The sequence below is a fragment of the Crocuta crocuta genome, unplaced genomic scaffold (assembly GCF_008692635.1).
Source record: "Crocuta crocuta isolate KB4526 unplaced genomic scaffold, BGI_CrCroc_1.0 scaffold224, whole genome shotgun sequence".
Lineage (NCBI taxonomy): Eukaryota > Metazoa > Chordata > Mammalia > Carnivora > Hyaenidae > Crocuta > Crocuta crocuta.
In genome coordinates this window covers 507997-522545 of record NW_027529545.1, presented here as the reverse complement: position 1 = coordinate 522545, position 14549 = coordinate 507997, and the positions used below count along the sequence as shown (strand labels likewise).

General features: G+C 43.4%; 1 protein-coding gene across 1 annotated transcript in view; it reads left to right on the top strand.

The window, feature by feature from the left end:
* Nucleotides 1-14549, top strand: part of MID1 (midline 1) — a 113731-nt gene that overhangs the window by 69941 nt on the left and 29241 nt on the right. Inside the window, exons 5-6 of the mRNA XM_077761399.1 lie at nt 460-567; nt 10666-10814. Of these exons, the coding sequence (XP_077617525.1) occupies nt 460-567; nt 10666-10814 (257 nt within the window). The remainder of the gene's footprint in view (nt 1-459; nt 568-10665; nt 10815-14549) is intronic.

The following is a 14549-nucleotide window of genomic DNA, read 5'->3' as shown; positions in this document are numbered from 1 at the left end:
ATATAATCTCGCTTTTGGGAAATGTGTCCAATGGACGTTAATAGTCATCTATCCTCCATAAAGGAATAATGTTAGTTCTTTTTCAGCTTACTTTTTATGTCTGATAGGCCAACATTACACTTTCTTTCAAGATATAAAAGAAGGAATTGCAAAATATATCTCAAGTGTCCATTTCCAACTAATCGGTAATAGCTATGTGTATGTTGTGTTAAGAAAGATTCTGAGGCTGAGTATGGCTTAACAGAAAAGACTGCTGTCATTGGATAACAGTGTTTTCCAAGGATGTAAGGTAGGGAGTAGACATGCAAGTCCTCTGTTTTCCATCTCTGTATCATCAGAAAAAGTTATCATTTAAAGTATCTTTTTAGTGATTACCAGAAACGTAGTAGTCTACATTAAAGAGCATTTAACTAAAAACAAAGGCCACATTAAATGCTTACCATTCTATCTATCCTTTAGGTCAATGCATCACGTCAAGAAGCTAAATTGATGGAGGAGTGTGATCTTCTCATTGAGATCATTCAGCAAAGACGACAAATTATCGGAACCAAGATCAAAGAAGGGAAGGTATGATTCCTAGGGCAGAAGATACCATAGTCTCTACCTGGAGAAAGTATCATACTCCCACGCATTTCACTAGCTTAGGAAATATTGAATACCCCTTTTTCTATATTTTCTATAATCTCCTCTTATGTCTTGCAAACATAGCTCAAAGCCCCTTGGTTGACCTTTTTTTCTCCACCCCTTTGTATAATCATGGTCTCCTATGCACATCTGTAATACAAGGATTACATTACATTACCTCTGCTCCATTATCGAACTCCATGGAGCAGTATGGACCTCTGGTCTGTTATGGCCATTGTTTTCCTCTCTCTTCTCTCTGAGAAGGTGAGTTCCACAGAGGAAGAGTTCATTTCGTATTTATCACTATATCCTAGCAATTATCACAGCATTAAGTAAATGTGTAAATGAATCGGATCTTATATAGAGATTGCGAAGTGTTTTCCCACGCTGTTGAGCGAATTCAGGCAGGTATAATTTCGTGGTGACAAAACTCCTACAGTTTCACTATATCATACATCCCTGTGTGGATATATGAATAGTAATTCTTTTCTAATGTTTCTACGTTTAAGATTCCTATGGTTTTTATTGAAACACTTAGGATCCATTTTATTTTACCCATTTCTCTGCCACCCTCAGAAAGTAATTTTGTAAATATTTTAAAAACAGAAACATTCATTCAAGATTTGATTATTACTGCTCATAACCATACTTAATGAAATATGTATAGTTAGATTAAATTAGCAACAAATAAGTGGTACACAGAGGCAACAATAACTGACGTATGTGCTCTTCTCTGTTTATACAAAATTGAAAAGGTACTTTCAATATTGTGTTGTGTTTTAGATTACTTTGTCTATAGAGGTTGAAAACTATACATGTAAATTGTGATGATGATCAGAAAAGCCAAAGTCCAATCAAATCAAATCATTTTGAAGCTGTTTACAGTGAATTAACAAATTAGTATGAAATCAGTCCCTGGCCAAGAACTGACTCAGGTGTGTTGAGAAGCGACTTTTCCCACATACAAATGGTACAACTTGGCGTCAGGCCAGAATCCTCACAGGCTATATTTCCCCTTCCATTATCATGTGCCACATCTGTACATCTCTAACTACCTGACGTCTTCCAGGTCCTCAGACATCCGAGTGCCTGAAATACAGCTGCAATTAATTAATATGCACATGAGGGGTCATTTGTCACCTTTACATGGTTTGGGGATCGGCTCTCAATGCTCATAGTAGTTTCCTATTGCTGCTGTAACAAATTACTGCAGATTTGGGTGGCTTAAAACAACATGGATTTAGTATCTGACCTTCTGGAGGTCAGGAGTCCAAAATCAGTGTCACTGGCCTTACAGTCAAGGTTTCGGCAGTGCTGTTTCTTTCTGGAGGCTCTAAGGCAGAATCCATTCATTGCCATTTCTGGCTCTTAGCGGCCACCCGCATTCCTTGTCTCCTGGTTTCTTTATCACATCATTCTGTGACCTTTGCGTCCCTCCTCAAGTCTCCTTCTCTGACACAGCCTTTCCTGGTCCTCTCTTCTAAGGACCTTTCTAAGTACATTGGGATCACTCAGATCATCCAGGAAAATATGCCCTCTCTCAAGATCCCTGCCTTAATCAGATGTGCAGTGTCTGCTGTGTCATCTAAGGTGCCATAGTTTAAAAACTCCTGGGATTAGTACGAGAGCGTCTTCGTGGGGCCCTTATTCAGCCCGGCCAGCACGACTTTCCCTTGCTTAACTTCCCAGCGTAACGCTCTCTCTCATGAGCCAGATCAAAATAGTGAAGGGGTGTCCCCAGCTCCGGCCCTGGTGATGCATGGCGTTCGTGCTTTGGTGCACCTGCTCCACTCCAAACACGTGGCAGTGACGAGAGAACATAGCAAAGCAGGGAAGCAAAGAGACACAGCTGGACCCAAAACAAGAGAAAGGTCACCACGGGCCAGAAATGGGACAGACCTGCAAAGCCGTGGCTATGGCTGGAACACAGGCTAGCAGAGACTTGGTCTGGAAAAGACCAGAGCACCTTCAAGTCCAATGGAGAAATAGTTCTCGAAGCCCATGGCTGAAGGAGCTAGACGTGCTCTGGGTGGTACGGGGGACTGAAATCAGGCTCATTGGTTAATGCCACGGGCTGTATAAGGCTTCTGAGTTCATTAAAAGGCACTGAAAAGGATTCTTGCCAACCTCTGCCTACAGTCATAGTTGTTAGCCAACTTCAGGCCTGGGAGTCCGGAACAAGTCAGTTGCCTGGTTAGAGCCTGGCTCTGTGCTACTTCTGACACCCATATAGAAGAGAAGCTTCAGAAAGACAGAGGTTATACCGGGTTCCCGAATGAGGACCCAGCAGGTGAGGTGAGGCGGGGTGGGCTGAGCCAGGAGGGTGAAGGAGGAAGGGACTGTGGATAACTTCTCCCCTTTAAATCTGAAACTCAAACCACAGTTCTGGAGCATACAAAGGAATCTTGCATTTCTAAAACTATAGCCAACGAACTCAGCAAAGACATTACCTCACCCCAGGTGAAATTCATTTTATGGGAAAATCTTAAAAAGATGTTTAAAGAAATAGATGAAGGAGGGGCGCCTTGGTGGCTCAGTTGGTTGAGCATCCGACTTTGGCTCGGCTCATGATCTCACGGGTCGTGGGTTCGAGCCCTGCATCGAGCTCTGTGCTGACAGCTCAGCCTGGAGCCTGCTTCGGATTCTGTGTCTCCCTCTCTCTCTGACCCTCCCCTGCTCACACTCTGTCTCTCTCTGTCTCTCAAAAATAAATAAACACTAAAAATATGTTTAAAAAAAGAAAGAAATGAAGGAATAGCTTTGATTTTAAAAGAGCAACAACTTGTGAAACCACAAAAGGATGGAAAATGAGAAAGAAATAGGAAGAAAACAAGTTAGCAGTTTGGGAAGTAAAAATGTAGGCACTGAAACTACAAAGAAAACTTGGCCACCGGGAGAGTTTGGAAACTGAGTTTTAGCCTCCCTGTACGAAAAGATATCCTCATGTAAGAATATGAAATTCGATCCATATTTCATGCCATCCACAAAAATTAATAAATGGATCATATACCTAATGTGAAAGACAGCAGCAGGATGAAACTTGGAGGTGCCTGTTTGCCTCAGTCGAAGAGGCATAAGCGACTCTTGATCTCAGCGTCGTGAGTTCGAGACTCACGTTGGGTGGAGCGATTACTTAACAATAAAAAACCTTCTTAGGTTTTAAAAAACCTTAGAAGAACCTTCTAGAAGAAAGCATGGGAGGAAATCCTGGCGAACCTTGGGTTGAGCAAAGGTTGGTTTATATACAATGAGAAAAGCATCAACGAAATCTTCACAAATTAAACATAATTATTAGATTGTATTTCATCAAAAGTAAAAACTTCTCTTTAAAAGGCACTGTCAAGAGAATGTAAAGGCAAGCCACAGATTGGGGACAAATACTTATTATTTGTTTATCTAAATAAAAAAGTATTTGTATGCAGATATGGTACAGATTCTCAAAACTCATTAGTAAGAAAACAAACCTTGGCCAACACAGATGAAAGATCGGAATAGGTATGTGTGGATGGCACATAAGCACATGAGGAGATGTTCAAAATCATGAGTCATTAAGGAAGTCATCAAGAGAAGTCACTGAGGCAAGTTAGAACCTTGGTGAGATGCCCTTCTTACCTAGTAGAACAGTTAAAATTAAACAGCTGGACCATGCCAAGTATTGTTGAGAATGTGGAGGAACGGGAATTCTCACATGCTGTTTATAAGAATGAAACAGTGCATTTTGGAGAACTGTCAGTTTCTTTTTTTTTTAATGTTTATTTAGTTTTGAGAGAGAGAGAAAAAGACAGACAGACAGAGTGCAAGTGGGGGAGGGGCAGAAAGAGAGACACACACAGAATCCGAAACAGGCTGTAGGCTCTGAGCTGTCAGCACAGAGCCCGATGGCGGGACTCAAAGTTACGAACCCCAAGATCATGACCTGAGCCGAAGTCGGACACTCAACCGACCGAGCCACCCAGGTGCCCTGACAATTTCTTTTTCTTTTTTAATGTTTATTTATTTATTTTTGAAAGAGAGAGAGAAAGAGTGTGTGTGTGTGTGCGCTCACGCGCGTGTGCATGCACGTGAGCAGGGGAGGGGCAGAGAGAGAAAGAGCGAGAATCCCAAGCAGGCTCCATGCTGTCAGCACAGAGCTCAATTTGGGGCTGGAACCCATGAACAGCGAGATCATGACCTGAGCCAGAATCAAGAGTCAGACACTCAACCAACTGAGCCACCCAGGCACCCCGAACTGACAGTTTCTTAAGTAGTTAAACATATACTTACTATATGCATGGTCCAGCCATTCTAGGTGTTCCCCAAGAGAAATGAAAGCATATGTCCCTGTAAGACGTGTACTTGAATTTTCATGTGAGTGTGAAGGGTAATAGCCCCAAACTGGAAATGACCCAAATGTCTATCCATAGATGAAAAAACAATTTGTGCTACGTCCATAATGGATACTATTCAGCAAGAAAAAAGAACAAGCTACTGGTACATGCCACAACATTGGTGAATCTCAATATTAATTATGGGGAATGGGGGGGCAGCTGGAGGTGAGGCTCCAACTCTCTGTTTTGGCTCAGGTCAAAATCTCACAGTTCGTGGCTTCAAGCCCCTTGACCGGCTCTGTGCTGACAGTGTGGAGCCTGCTCGGGATTCTCTCTCTCCTTCTCTCTCTGCCCCTCCCCTACTCACTCTGTCTCTCCCTCTCAAAATAAATAAACAGGTAAAAAAATAAAAATAAATTATGGTGAGTGAAGGAAACCAGACAGAAAATAGTATGTGCTGCACGAATACATCCGTATGGAATTTTAGAAATAACACTTTCTAAAAAAAAAAGAAAGAAAGAACACTTTCTAAAAATCTATAGCAACAGGAAACAAATCAGTGGTTGCTTGGGGATGAGTGACAGGGAGGGGTGTGCAGGGGATTTACCAAGAGGCTGGAGGAAAACTGGAGGCGTGATCTGTGTGTTCATTGTCTTGAATGTGGTGACTATTTCCTGAGTTTATGCGTATGTGACAACTTCCAAATTTACACGTTAATTATGTACGGTTTGTTACACGTTACTTATATCTCAATAAAGCTGTTTATTTTTTAAATGTTTATTAACTTTGAGAGAGAGAGAACAAGCAAGCACCAGCAGGGGAGGGGTGGAAGAGAGAGAGAGAGAGAGAGAGAGAGCATCCTAAGCAGGTCTCCACACTGGCAGCACAGAGCCTGACTCGGAGCTCGAACTCACCAACCGTGAGACCGTGACCTGAGCCGAAACCAAAAGTCGGACGCCTAACCGACTGAGCCCCCCAGGCGCCCCTCAATAAAGACAGTTGTATATTTATATAATGGAACAGTCTTCAAAAATTAAAATGGACTAGGGTGATCTGTATTCATATGGACAAATCACAAAAATATAAACAAGATTTACATCACTTTTGTATGGCATGAGAATTATAAAATTTGCTAAACTGCAAAAAAAAAAAAAATCCCGTACAATGTTTGGGCACAGGTACATGCTTGGGAGCGATCCGCCCTGAATTCACAAGAGGTATTTTCCTCTCGAAGGACTTGAATGAAATGAGGGAGGGACACACGGGGGCTTCAATGCTATCAATGATATTTCACTCTCTCTTGAAAAACCTTACACTAATATGATGAAAATATTAAGATTTGGTAAAGCTGGTACTGTGTGTAGGAAATTTGATCAGATCACTTGAAAGACCGTGCGTTTGGAATTTCTCACTTACTAAAAAGTTGCCCAGGGACATGATCTCAGAAGCAGTGTCAGAAAGCAAACTTTACTTGGGGAAGATGAGGTCCAGTGTGGCTTTCTCTCGAGTTACTGCTTTGGCACATCGCCAAGGAATGTTGATTCCCAAAACTCGGAATTCACAGTGACTGAGTCCCTGGCCAGGGCGTGTGGTGTAAGAGGTACATTTGAGGAATAAGGAACATGGGTACCAACACCCTTTAAATCTGGAGTGCTGGGCAGGGAGTGCAAGTATGGACGTGGTGCCCGTGAGGGTGCCCAGGGTGGCATCTGACGACACTGAATGCAGAGAAGGGACTGAGCAGCGCTTGGAAGTGGGGAGCTGGAGGAAAAACCACCAGGATTGTGGGGATCGCGGTGGTGAATTTCACCCACCTCGTTACTTCGCCACCATGTGTCTCTGGTGCCGATCACGAGGCCGTTGTTAGATTTGGTGGAACTTGGCTCGCCGCAGGTCCGTCGGCCGGGGGCTTGCCGGGCAGGTAGGGCTGTTACACACTGGTACGTACTGGTAATTCTTGCCCTCAGACCATTGTGCATTCTTTAAAATAAAAAGCTTGGCAGCCTTTATACTTGGACGGACTGGAGAGTCTCAAGCCAGGCTCCCTGAGAGCAGACTCCAGATTAAGCAAATTCTGTGTTTTACGTTCTGACACAGATCGATGGTAGAAGGCTGCAGCCACAGAGGAAAAGGGTCCCTTCTCTTCACTGCTTTTATGTACTCTAAATCTCCAAAATTTAAAAGGCGAAAGATTTATACGATCCGAAGAGAAACCAGAGTATTAAATCTCCAAAATTTAAGACAGTTAACTGGACTATATGTTCAGGCTTCTCTTCAGCCTGATTGAAATGCCAAGTACAAGCCTCATTTTCCATTCAGAGATTTGTGATGCCTGAGGATCNNNNTTGGAATCCTGCAGTATATGTAAAAGCACATAGATTAAAAGCATTTAAAATGCATTTAAAGAAAAACAAAGGGCTACTTTTAAAAGCATGTGTTAAGATATAATAAACAGCAAGTACACTGGCATATTTAGGCCTATGTCCTCCGTAAAAGGAGGTCCACTGGGCGGGATATTTCCATGATGAGTATGGAATGAATTCCTGAAATTACAGCGTGCAATCAACACTTCCCAAAGGGAAAAAGAACAGAGCCAACTCGGAAAAATGTCCCCTGTGGCAATAACACGCACATATAAAGGATCTTCTTATGTGTCAGGATCGAGTGTTGCTTTTCAAAACTCAAATTTTATTCTTCTCATCAGATTTTTAAAATAATATATGAAGTGTGTTCTAATGAAGAAATTCCTATTTTGCTAAATGCTCGGTGTCTGATTCTGAAGGGCTGTATACCAAGTAGGGTAGTTTTTCCCAGAGTGTGGTTCAGATCAGGGCCATCTCATCAGAATCGTTTAAGGTAGCCCACTTTTTCTGTAAAGGGCCAAATAATAAATATTTTTGGTTTTGCCATACAGTTTCCGTTGCAAAAGCTCCCCTCTGCCCAATGTTGTAGTGTGAAAATAGCCATAGATGAGTCATAAATGAATGAATGGGGCAGTGTGCCAATAAAACTTTATTTACACAGACAGGTGTATGCTGAATATGGCTTATAGACCATAGTTTATGAACACGTAACTTAGAGCAGTGTTTTTCTCTTTTCTTTTTTTAACTGAAACTCACGGTACGAAATACACAGGACATCAAATCCAGCGTGTGTGTGTCCACACACATGCGCGCGCGCACACACACACACACACAGTTTTTGCAAAACCTAATTTTCCCTTTGTACCAGGAATGCACTCTGCTACTTTCTTTTCTCCTCTCCTCTTCTCTTCTGTTTAATGTTTTATTTTTTTAAGTTTATTTATTTATTTTGAGAGAGAGAGGGAGCGCGCACACAAACAGGGGAGGGGCAGAGAGAAGGAGAGAGAGAATCCCAAGACGGGCTCCGCGCCATCAGCACAGAGCTGTTGAGGGGCTCGAACTCACAAACCGTGAGATCATGACCTGAGCCGAGATCAGGAGTCAGACGCTTAACCGACTATGCCACCCAGGTGTCCCTCTTCTTAGTGTTTTCAATGCTAGTTCTCACCGTGCCTGTACCTCATTGCCTGTTGAAATGCAGATTCTCACTGCTCTCCAGTGACAGCTTTTTACCTAGGATATTGGAGAGTGAGCCCAAACATCTGCAGTTCTCTTTAAAAAAGACCCCTCACTGATTCTTAGGCACACCACTTTGAAATGCTTCAATTTGGTGTATCAGACAGAATTGTACACTTGAGCTAAAATTAAAATTGTGCCAGCAATTGATTTTGGTAAAGCATCCTATGTGTTCAAAGGAGGCTCTCATTTTGGCTTGCTTCAACTTACGCATGATATAAGAGGGTTTTTCCCTTCTCTTAATGTCACGTTTAATTTCCAATACCGTGATAGAAAAAAAGAAAGAAGAAAATAGAGTTCAAGCATTGTTGCAACTGTAGTCGGTGGAAAAATCAGCCTATCACTGATAGACATACCGAAAGGATAAGTGATTGACGCGAAGTTATTCCAAAGGAATACTGTGACCTTATGTTTCTTTCGTTCGAATTGCATCAAACATCTTCATAATTCTGTTGTATGATTACAAATCTGTTGGCTTGGTTTGCCCTAGAGACCCTAAGTTATTTTCCTTCCTCTGATGGAGGTCTTTTAATATCTTGAATTGGACTTGATGCCTTTCTTAGCTCTACCTCTGGATGTAGTAATGTTAGAAGCTAAATTCTGGGCACCTGGGTGGCTTAGTCGGTTAAGCGTCCGACTTCCGCTTAGGTCATGATCTCGCGGTTCGTGGGNCTAAATTCAATTTGGTGTAAAATAAGTGTTATTTCATTCAACTAACGACCGCGGTTAATCTGCTGCGGAAGGTCACGAGAACTATTATAATGAGTGAAGTCTTTTACCAGGCTTAGTATCATACACTGTTTGCTCCAAGGTTTTGACACTTCATTCTCTAACTCTCCTTTCAGGAATTTTTCTCACTCTTGCCTGAAATCTTGTGGCCGCTGCCTCTCAGTGCAGCGTTCATTTCCTTTGTTTGCTGCAGGACGACGTAGCTGGAATCAGATGCTCCTCAGAGGCCTCGAGTTCTGACATCTCCTTCCTTCCTTTTCTTCGATTAAAGTTGCACGGGGATGATAATGATGACTTGGAGAAAGAAAGAATTTCTTGGAGTTAGCAGGAATTCTGGAGGGAGCTGGAGCCAGCCTTGTCTGTAAGATAGATTAACTGGCCTCCTCCCTACCTGCGCACCCAGAGCTGTTTTCCATTCCGGAATGATCATAAAGCCGGCCAAGACCTGTCCCAAGCTGCGTGGAGGGGGCACCCGGCGCCCGGCCATTCCAATTAGCAGTCTAATTTTAACTTGGTGCCTGGCCAGAGGGCTTCATATTGTAGCACATTTCAGACACCAGAGCACATGGTCAAGTGGGTTACCGTGCCCGTAGCTTGGCCTACCCCAGAGGTTACGGTCAATTACGTTTGAGGGTCGTTTCCAAGCAAGACAGGATCAGGAACTGGAATGGAGGTTGGAACCAAACATGCATTTTTATCCCGACTGGGAAACGCTTATCAAAATAGTTCTTAGTTATCAAGTAAGCGCAAAGTGCCTGGAAATGACGTTCCCAGTGAGGGGAAACGGCCCAGCTGTGCTGTTTTTGGCCTTCTCTCATCTGCTCAACAGGAAAAATATTAATCAGTGGAAAAAAACGCTCTCTTTCTGTGAATTTAACACATGAGTTTTAGATCGTGTGGGAAATAGTAATACCTCCTGTTTTCACATCACAGTTTTATTACATGGGTTGCAAAGAACTCTCTAGAAAATGGTTCTTACTGAAGCCACACATTTGCACCTCTGGAGATGTTTTATTTTCTTGCCGGCCCAGCTGGAAACCTGAGATAAGAGAGGGTGCCAGCGTTCCCTATAATCTGACAGTAATTGAGTGGAATAGTCACGGACAGGGTCTGGTGACCCTTGTAACTTACCATCGGGCAGCACCTTTTTTCCCCATCAACAAGGAAGCAATTCGCAATTGAGTATTTTCTCATAAAACAAATTAGCAATGCTTCTCCAAGGAGACAATGACTGTCTAAGCCAGGAGTCCCCTAACTGGGATTTCCATATGTCCCTGCCTACTTGTTGGACTTTTATTGAAGGACAACTTACAGGCAACAGATCACACACATCAGGAAGGGGCCAGCCCGATGTGTTCTCCCTAAGCGAGCCCACCCATGTAACCGTCTCCATGCCTCTTTTCAAGGTGATGAGGCTTCGCAAACTGGCTCAACAGATTGCAAACTGCAAGCAGTGCATCGAGCGGTCGGCATCACTCATCTCCCAAGCGGAACATTCTCTGAAGGAGAATGATCATGCGCGCTTCCTACAGACGGCGAAGAATATCACTGAGAGGTGAGTGCGGGGGGCTGCTGGGAAGTTCTCAGCTGCTGGGCTCCTGTGTCTGGGGAGCGATTGGGGAGCGATTGGTTGGCCTTGCCCTCGCCTTGCTTTTGTTTTCATTTTCAAGGCTGAGTACCAGGGAGAATAGAGGCTTTGAGCTGCTTTGTTCCAGCTAAAGATGCTTCCCTTTGACATGTCAAAGCCTTTTCAGCAGCACCCTGGAGTTCAAGGCCTTTGAAACAAGAGTCCACCAGTTAGAAAGAATAAAATCAGCCTTGCTTTTTGGGAGGAGAAAGCTTATGGTCGCACAAAACCATTTATTGCGACTCAGACCTGATCTTATCGTACGCTTGATAACAAAGAATCAAAATGAAGGCAGAGACATAAAAGGGAAGCTTTTCTTCCATCTCGGGGCTCATCTATTTGGGGAAAAAAAAAAAAAAGAAAAGAACAAACTCCCAGGTGTTGCTTTCCGTTAGACCTGTTTTTATTTGGTCGAGAAGCTTTGCCTCTTCTGAAAGGTCAAAGCTGACTCATGGGAGAGAGAGAGAGAGGACCCAACTGTCAGTCTCTCCTGCCTCTTTCTCTGAAATGTGTGGCTTATTCTAGGGCAGGGAACATGAAGATAACATTTTGTGACTGGTCAGTTCAGCAGTAAAACTCGTGGGAGTCAGTGCTCCCTCGGTCCGGGTACTTGACTGTCTCCAAGCCTTGCCAATGCCCTTGACTTTTCATTCATTCTGATTTTCAGAGCCACTTGCCCCTTACCCAAAGCAATAATAGAATCCAATCACCAGACAACCCCAGGCAGCTCATTCATGCTGGTCTTTATCCTAGAGCAGGGGTCTGCCAACTTCTATAAAGGACCAGAGAGTAAATATTTCCAGCTCTACAAGTTTTGAGGCCTCCTTCGCAGCTGCTCAACTTGGCCGCGATAGCTGTCTAGCAGCCTCGCTTAGACAGTACAGAAACAGACAGGCATGGCTGTGTTTCTTAAAAACATTTCGTAAAACAGGTATTTGGCTCTCTGGCTGTATTTTGCCAACCCCCGGCCTGGAGGGGTGGGGCGCGGAAATACCATCCTATGACTTGAATTTCTTCAAGGAAAGAGAAAGAAAACTAACATTAATTGAGTGCTTGCTTGTGGCCGACACTGTGCTAATTCTCAAAATGTCGCTTACAGGTAGGCATTGATAATTTCCGTTTCCGCTGTTCTTTCAATTAGAGTAATGTACAGTAGTAGTAGTTTTACAACTCTGGTCTTGTATTGAACCTGCTTCACTGTGTTGTTATATTTGAGGACAGTTCCTTCTGCGATTGGTTCTGATACCTAATCTCTTCCAAAGCACGAGGATAACAGCTGGTTATCATCCCTTTTGTATCCTTAAAATGATCACCTCCCTACTCTTAAGAGAAGCCAGTTTCTTTCCCCACGTCTCCTAGGCTCCAAGTGTATAATTGTCTTCCCAGCTCTCATCTGGACCGTATCCAATTGCTTCATATTCGTCCTAAAGTTAGAAATTGCAAATACCACTAATAACTCCTGTACCTACGGCACTCTACTAGACAGTGTTTACACTTATGTCATGGTTTCCAACTGGGATCTGAGTACTTTTCTCCAGCTTTAAATCATGAGGTGTCCAGATGAAGTGGCTACTATGAGGTGCGTTTCTCAGCAATCCATAAAAATGTGATCCAGTGTAATATGATTTTAAATTCTCAGCTATCGAGGGGAGAGAATGTGGCCCTATAACAGTTAAGATAGAACATTCTTGGGACAGGGCGCCTGGGCGGCTCAGTCGGTTAAGCTTCCGACTTCAGCTCAGGTCATGGTCTCACCATTCATGGGCTCGAGCTCCGCGTCGGGCTCTGTGCTGACAGCTAGCTCAGAGCCTGGAGCCTGTTTTGGATTCTGTGTCTCCCTCTCTCTGACCCTCCCCTGCTCACACTGTCTCTCTCTCCCCCTCTCTCTCAGAAATAAATAAAAACATTAAAAAATTTTTTAAAGAAAAAAAAACATTCTGGGGGCACCTGGGTGTGGCTCAGTTGAGCATCTGGCTTCGACTGGGGTCTTGGTCTCTCGGGTCATGATTTTGATCCCCACATCGGGCTCACTGCTGTCAACCTGTTGGCACAAAGCCCGCTTCAGATCCTCTGTCTCCCTCTCTCTTGCCCCTCCCCCGCTCGCGCTCTTCCAAAACTAAATATTTTTTTAAGAATAGAACATTCCGAAAGAAGACCTACCTACCTTTGAAGTATAACATAAGCCATGAATGTCCACACGTGATCGCCCTCAGACCCAGTGGGGTAAAACTGGTCCCATTCACCTCTACCTGTAACAAGCCCATCTCTTCAGGAACAAAAACATGACTTTGAGTTTTCTTTCTACAGATGAATTGTATAATACAGTTGACCCTCGAACAGCATGGGTTTGAATTGCGCACATCCACCTATCCGTGGATTTTTTTTTTTTAGGTTTAAATGTTTATTAATTCATTTACAATCATATGAAAACAGAAATATAGTTTTTATGAAAAATAACAATTTTCCCAAATAAACGGGGCAGTGAGAACAGTGGTTTTTTCGTTCTACATTTTCGTAAGTCACTTTCTTGTCTGNGGGCTCGAAGCCATGAACCACGAGATCATGACCTGAGCCGAAGTCGGACGCTTAACTGACTGAGCCACCAGGTGCCCCTATATGTGCATTCTCAACATTCTCAACTGTGTGGGGCTCGGCACCCCTAAACCCCTCATTGTTCAAAGGTCAACTGTATACTATATTCTGAAACTTCACTAATCTATAGTTCTCAGTGTAATTGTATGTGCACTTTTATAAAATTATTTTTTAAGTTTATTTATTTATTTTGAGAGAGAGAGAGAAAGAGAGAGAATGCACAAGCATGAGCCGAGGAGGGGCAGAGAGAGAGGGAGAGAGAGAATCCCAAGCAGGCTCTGCCTGTCAGCACAGAGCCTAATGCGGGGCTCGATCTCACGAACCGTGAGATCCTGACCTGAGCTGAAATAAAGAGTTGGATGCTTAACCGACTGAGCCACCCAGGCATCCCTAAAATTATTTTAAATGAGCAAAAGATCTCACTAAGTCCAGACGTAAAAAAGTGGGCCTCCTGTTTACGAGAAGGCTAAACTTCCATCAAGTTTAAAGACATAGTACCTATAAAAATTCGCCAGCTGCCTTTGCCCCTGTTTCGGCAGCCCAACTCTTCTGTCTTCGTTTGTCAATCTTCTTGGTCAATTCTTGAGCCTTTCTTTTTCTAGGACCGGAATGTAGGGCAAGGGCAGGGACCTTGGACTAGGACCTGGGAAACTTGGGCAGATCCCAGAGCTGCCAGTTTTTAAGCTGTGATTCTTTAGGTTTATCCAGGAGGTATTTTCTGCTAAGAAAAGCAGGCTTATAATAGCTGCCTCTATCGGTAGTTTCGATAATACTGTTGATGACTCCTAAGAACAGGCTGTTAGCATCATAGACACTCCCCAGTATTTGTTAGATTTAGGTTTTCATAGTTCAGTAGGTCGTACATGTCTCTTCTGGGGCTGGTCTCTGCCCGTCTCTACTCCTCAATCCTTTACTTAGTAAGCATTCTTCTCCAGGACATGACTTGGTAATTCTCTGCCTGCCCGTGTGTCTGCCTTAGACTTTGGCACCTGTATACTTCTAAACCATCTTTATTCTATTCGAGGATGGAAAGCCCAGAACAAACTTTTAATCCTGCAAGCCTTCCTAAAA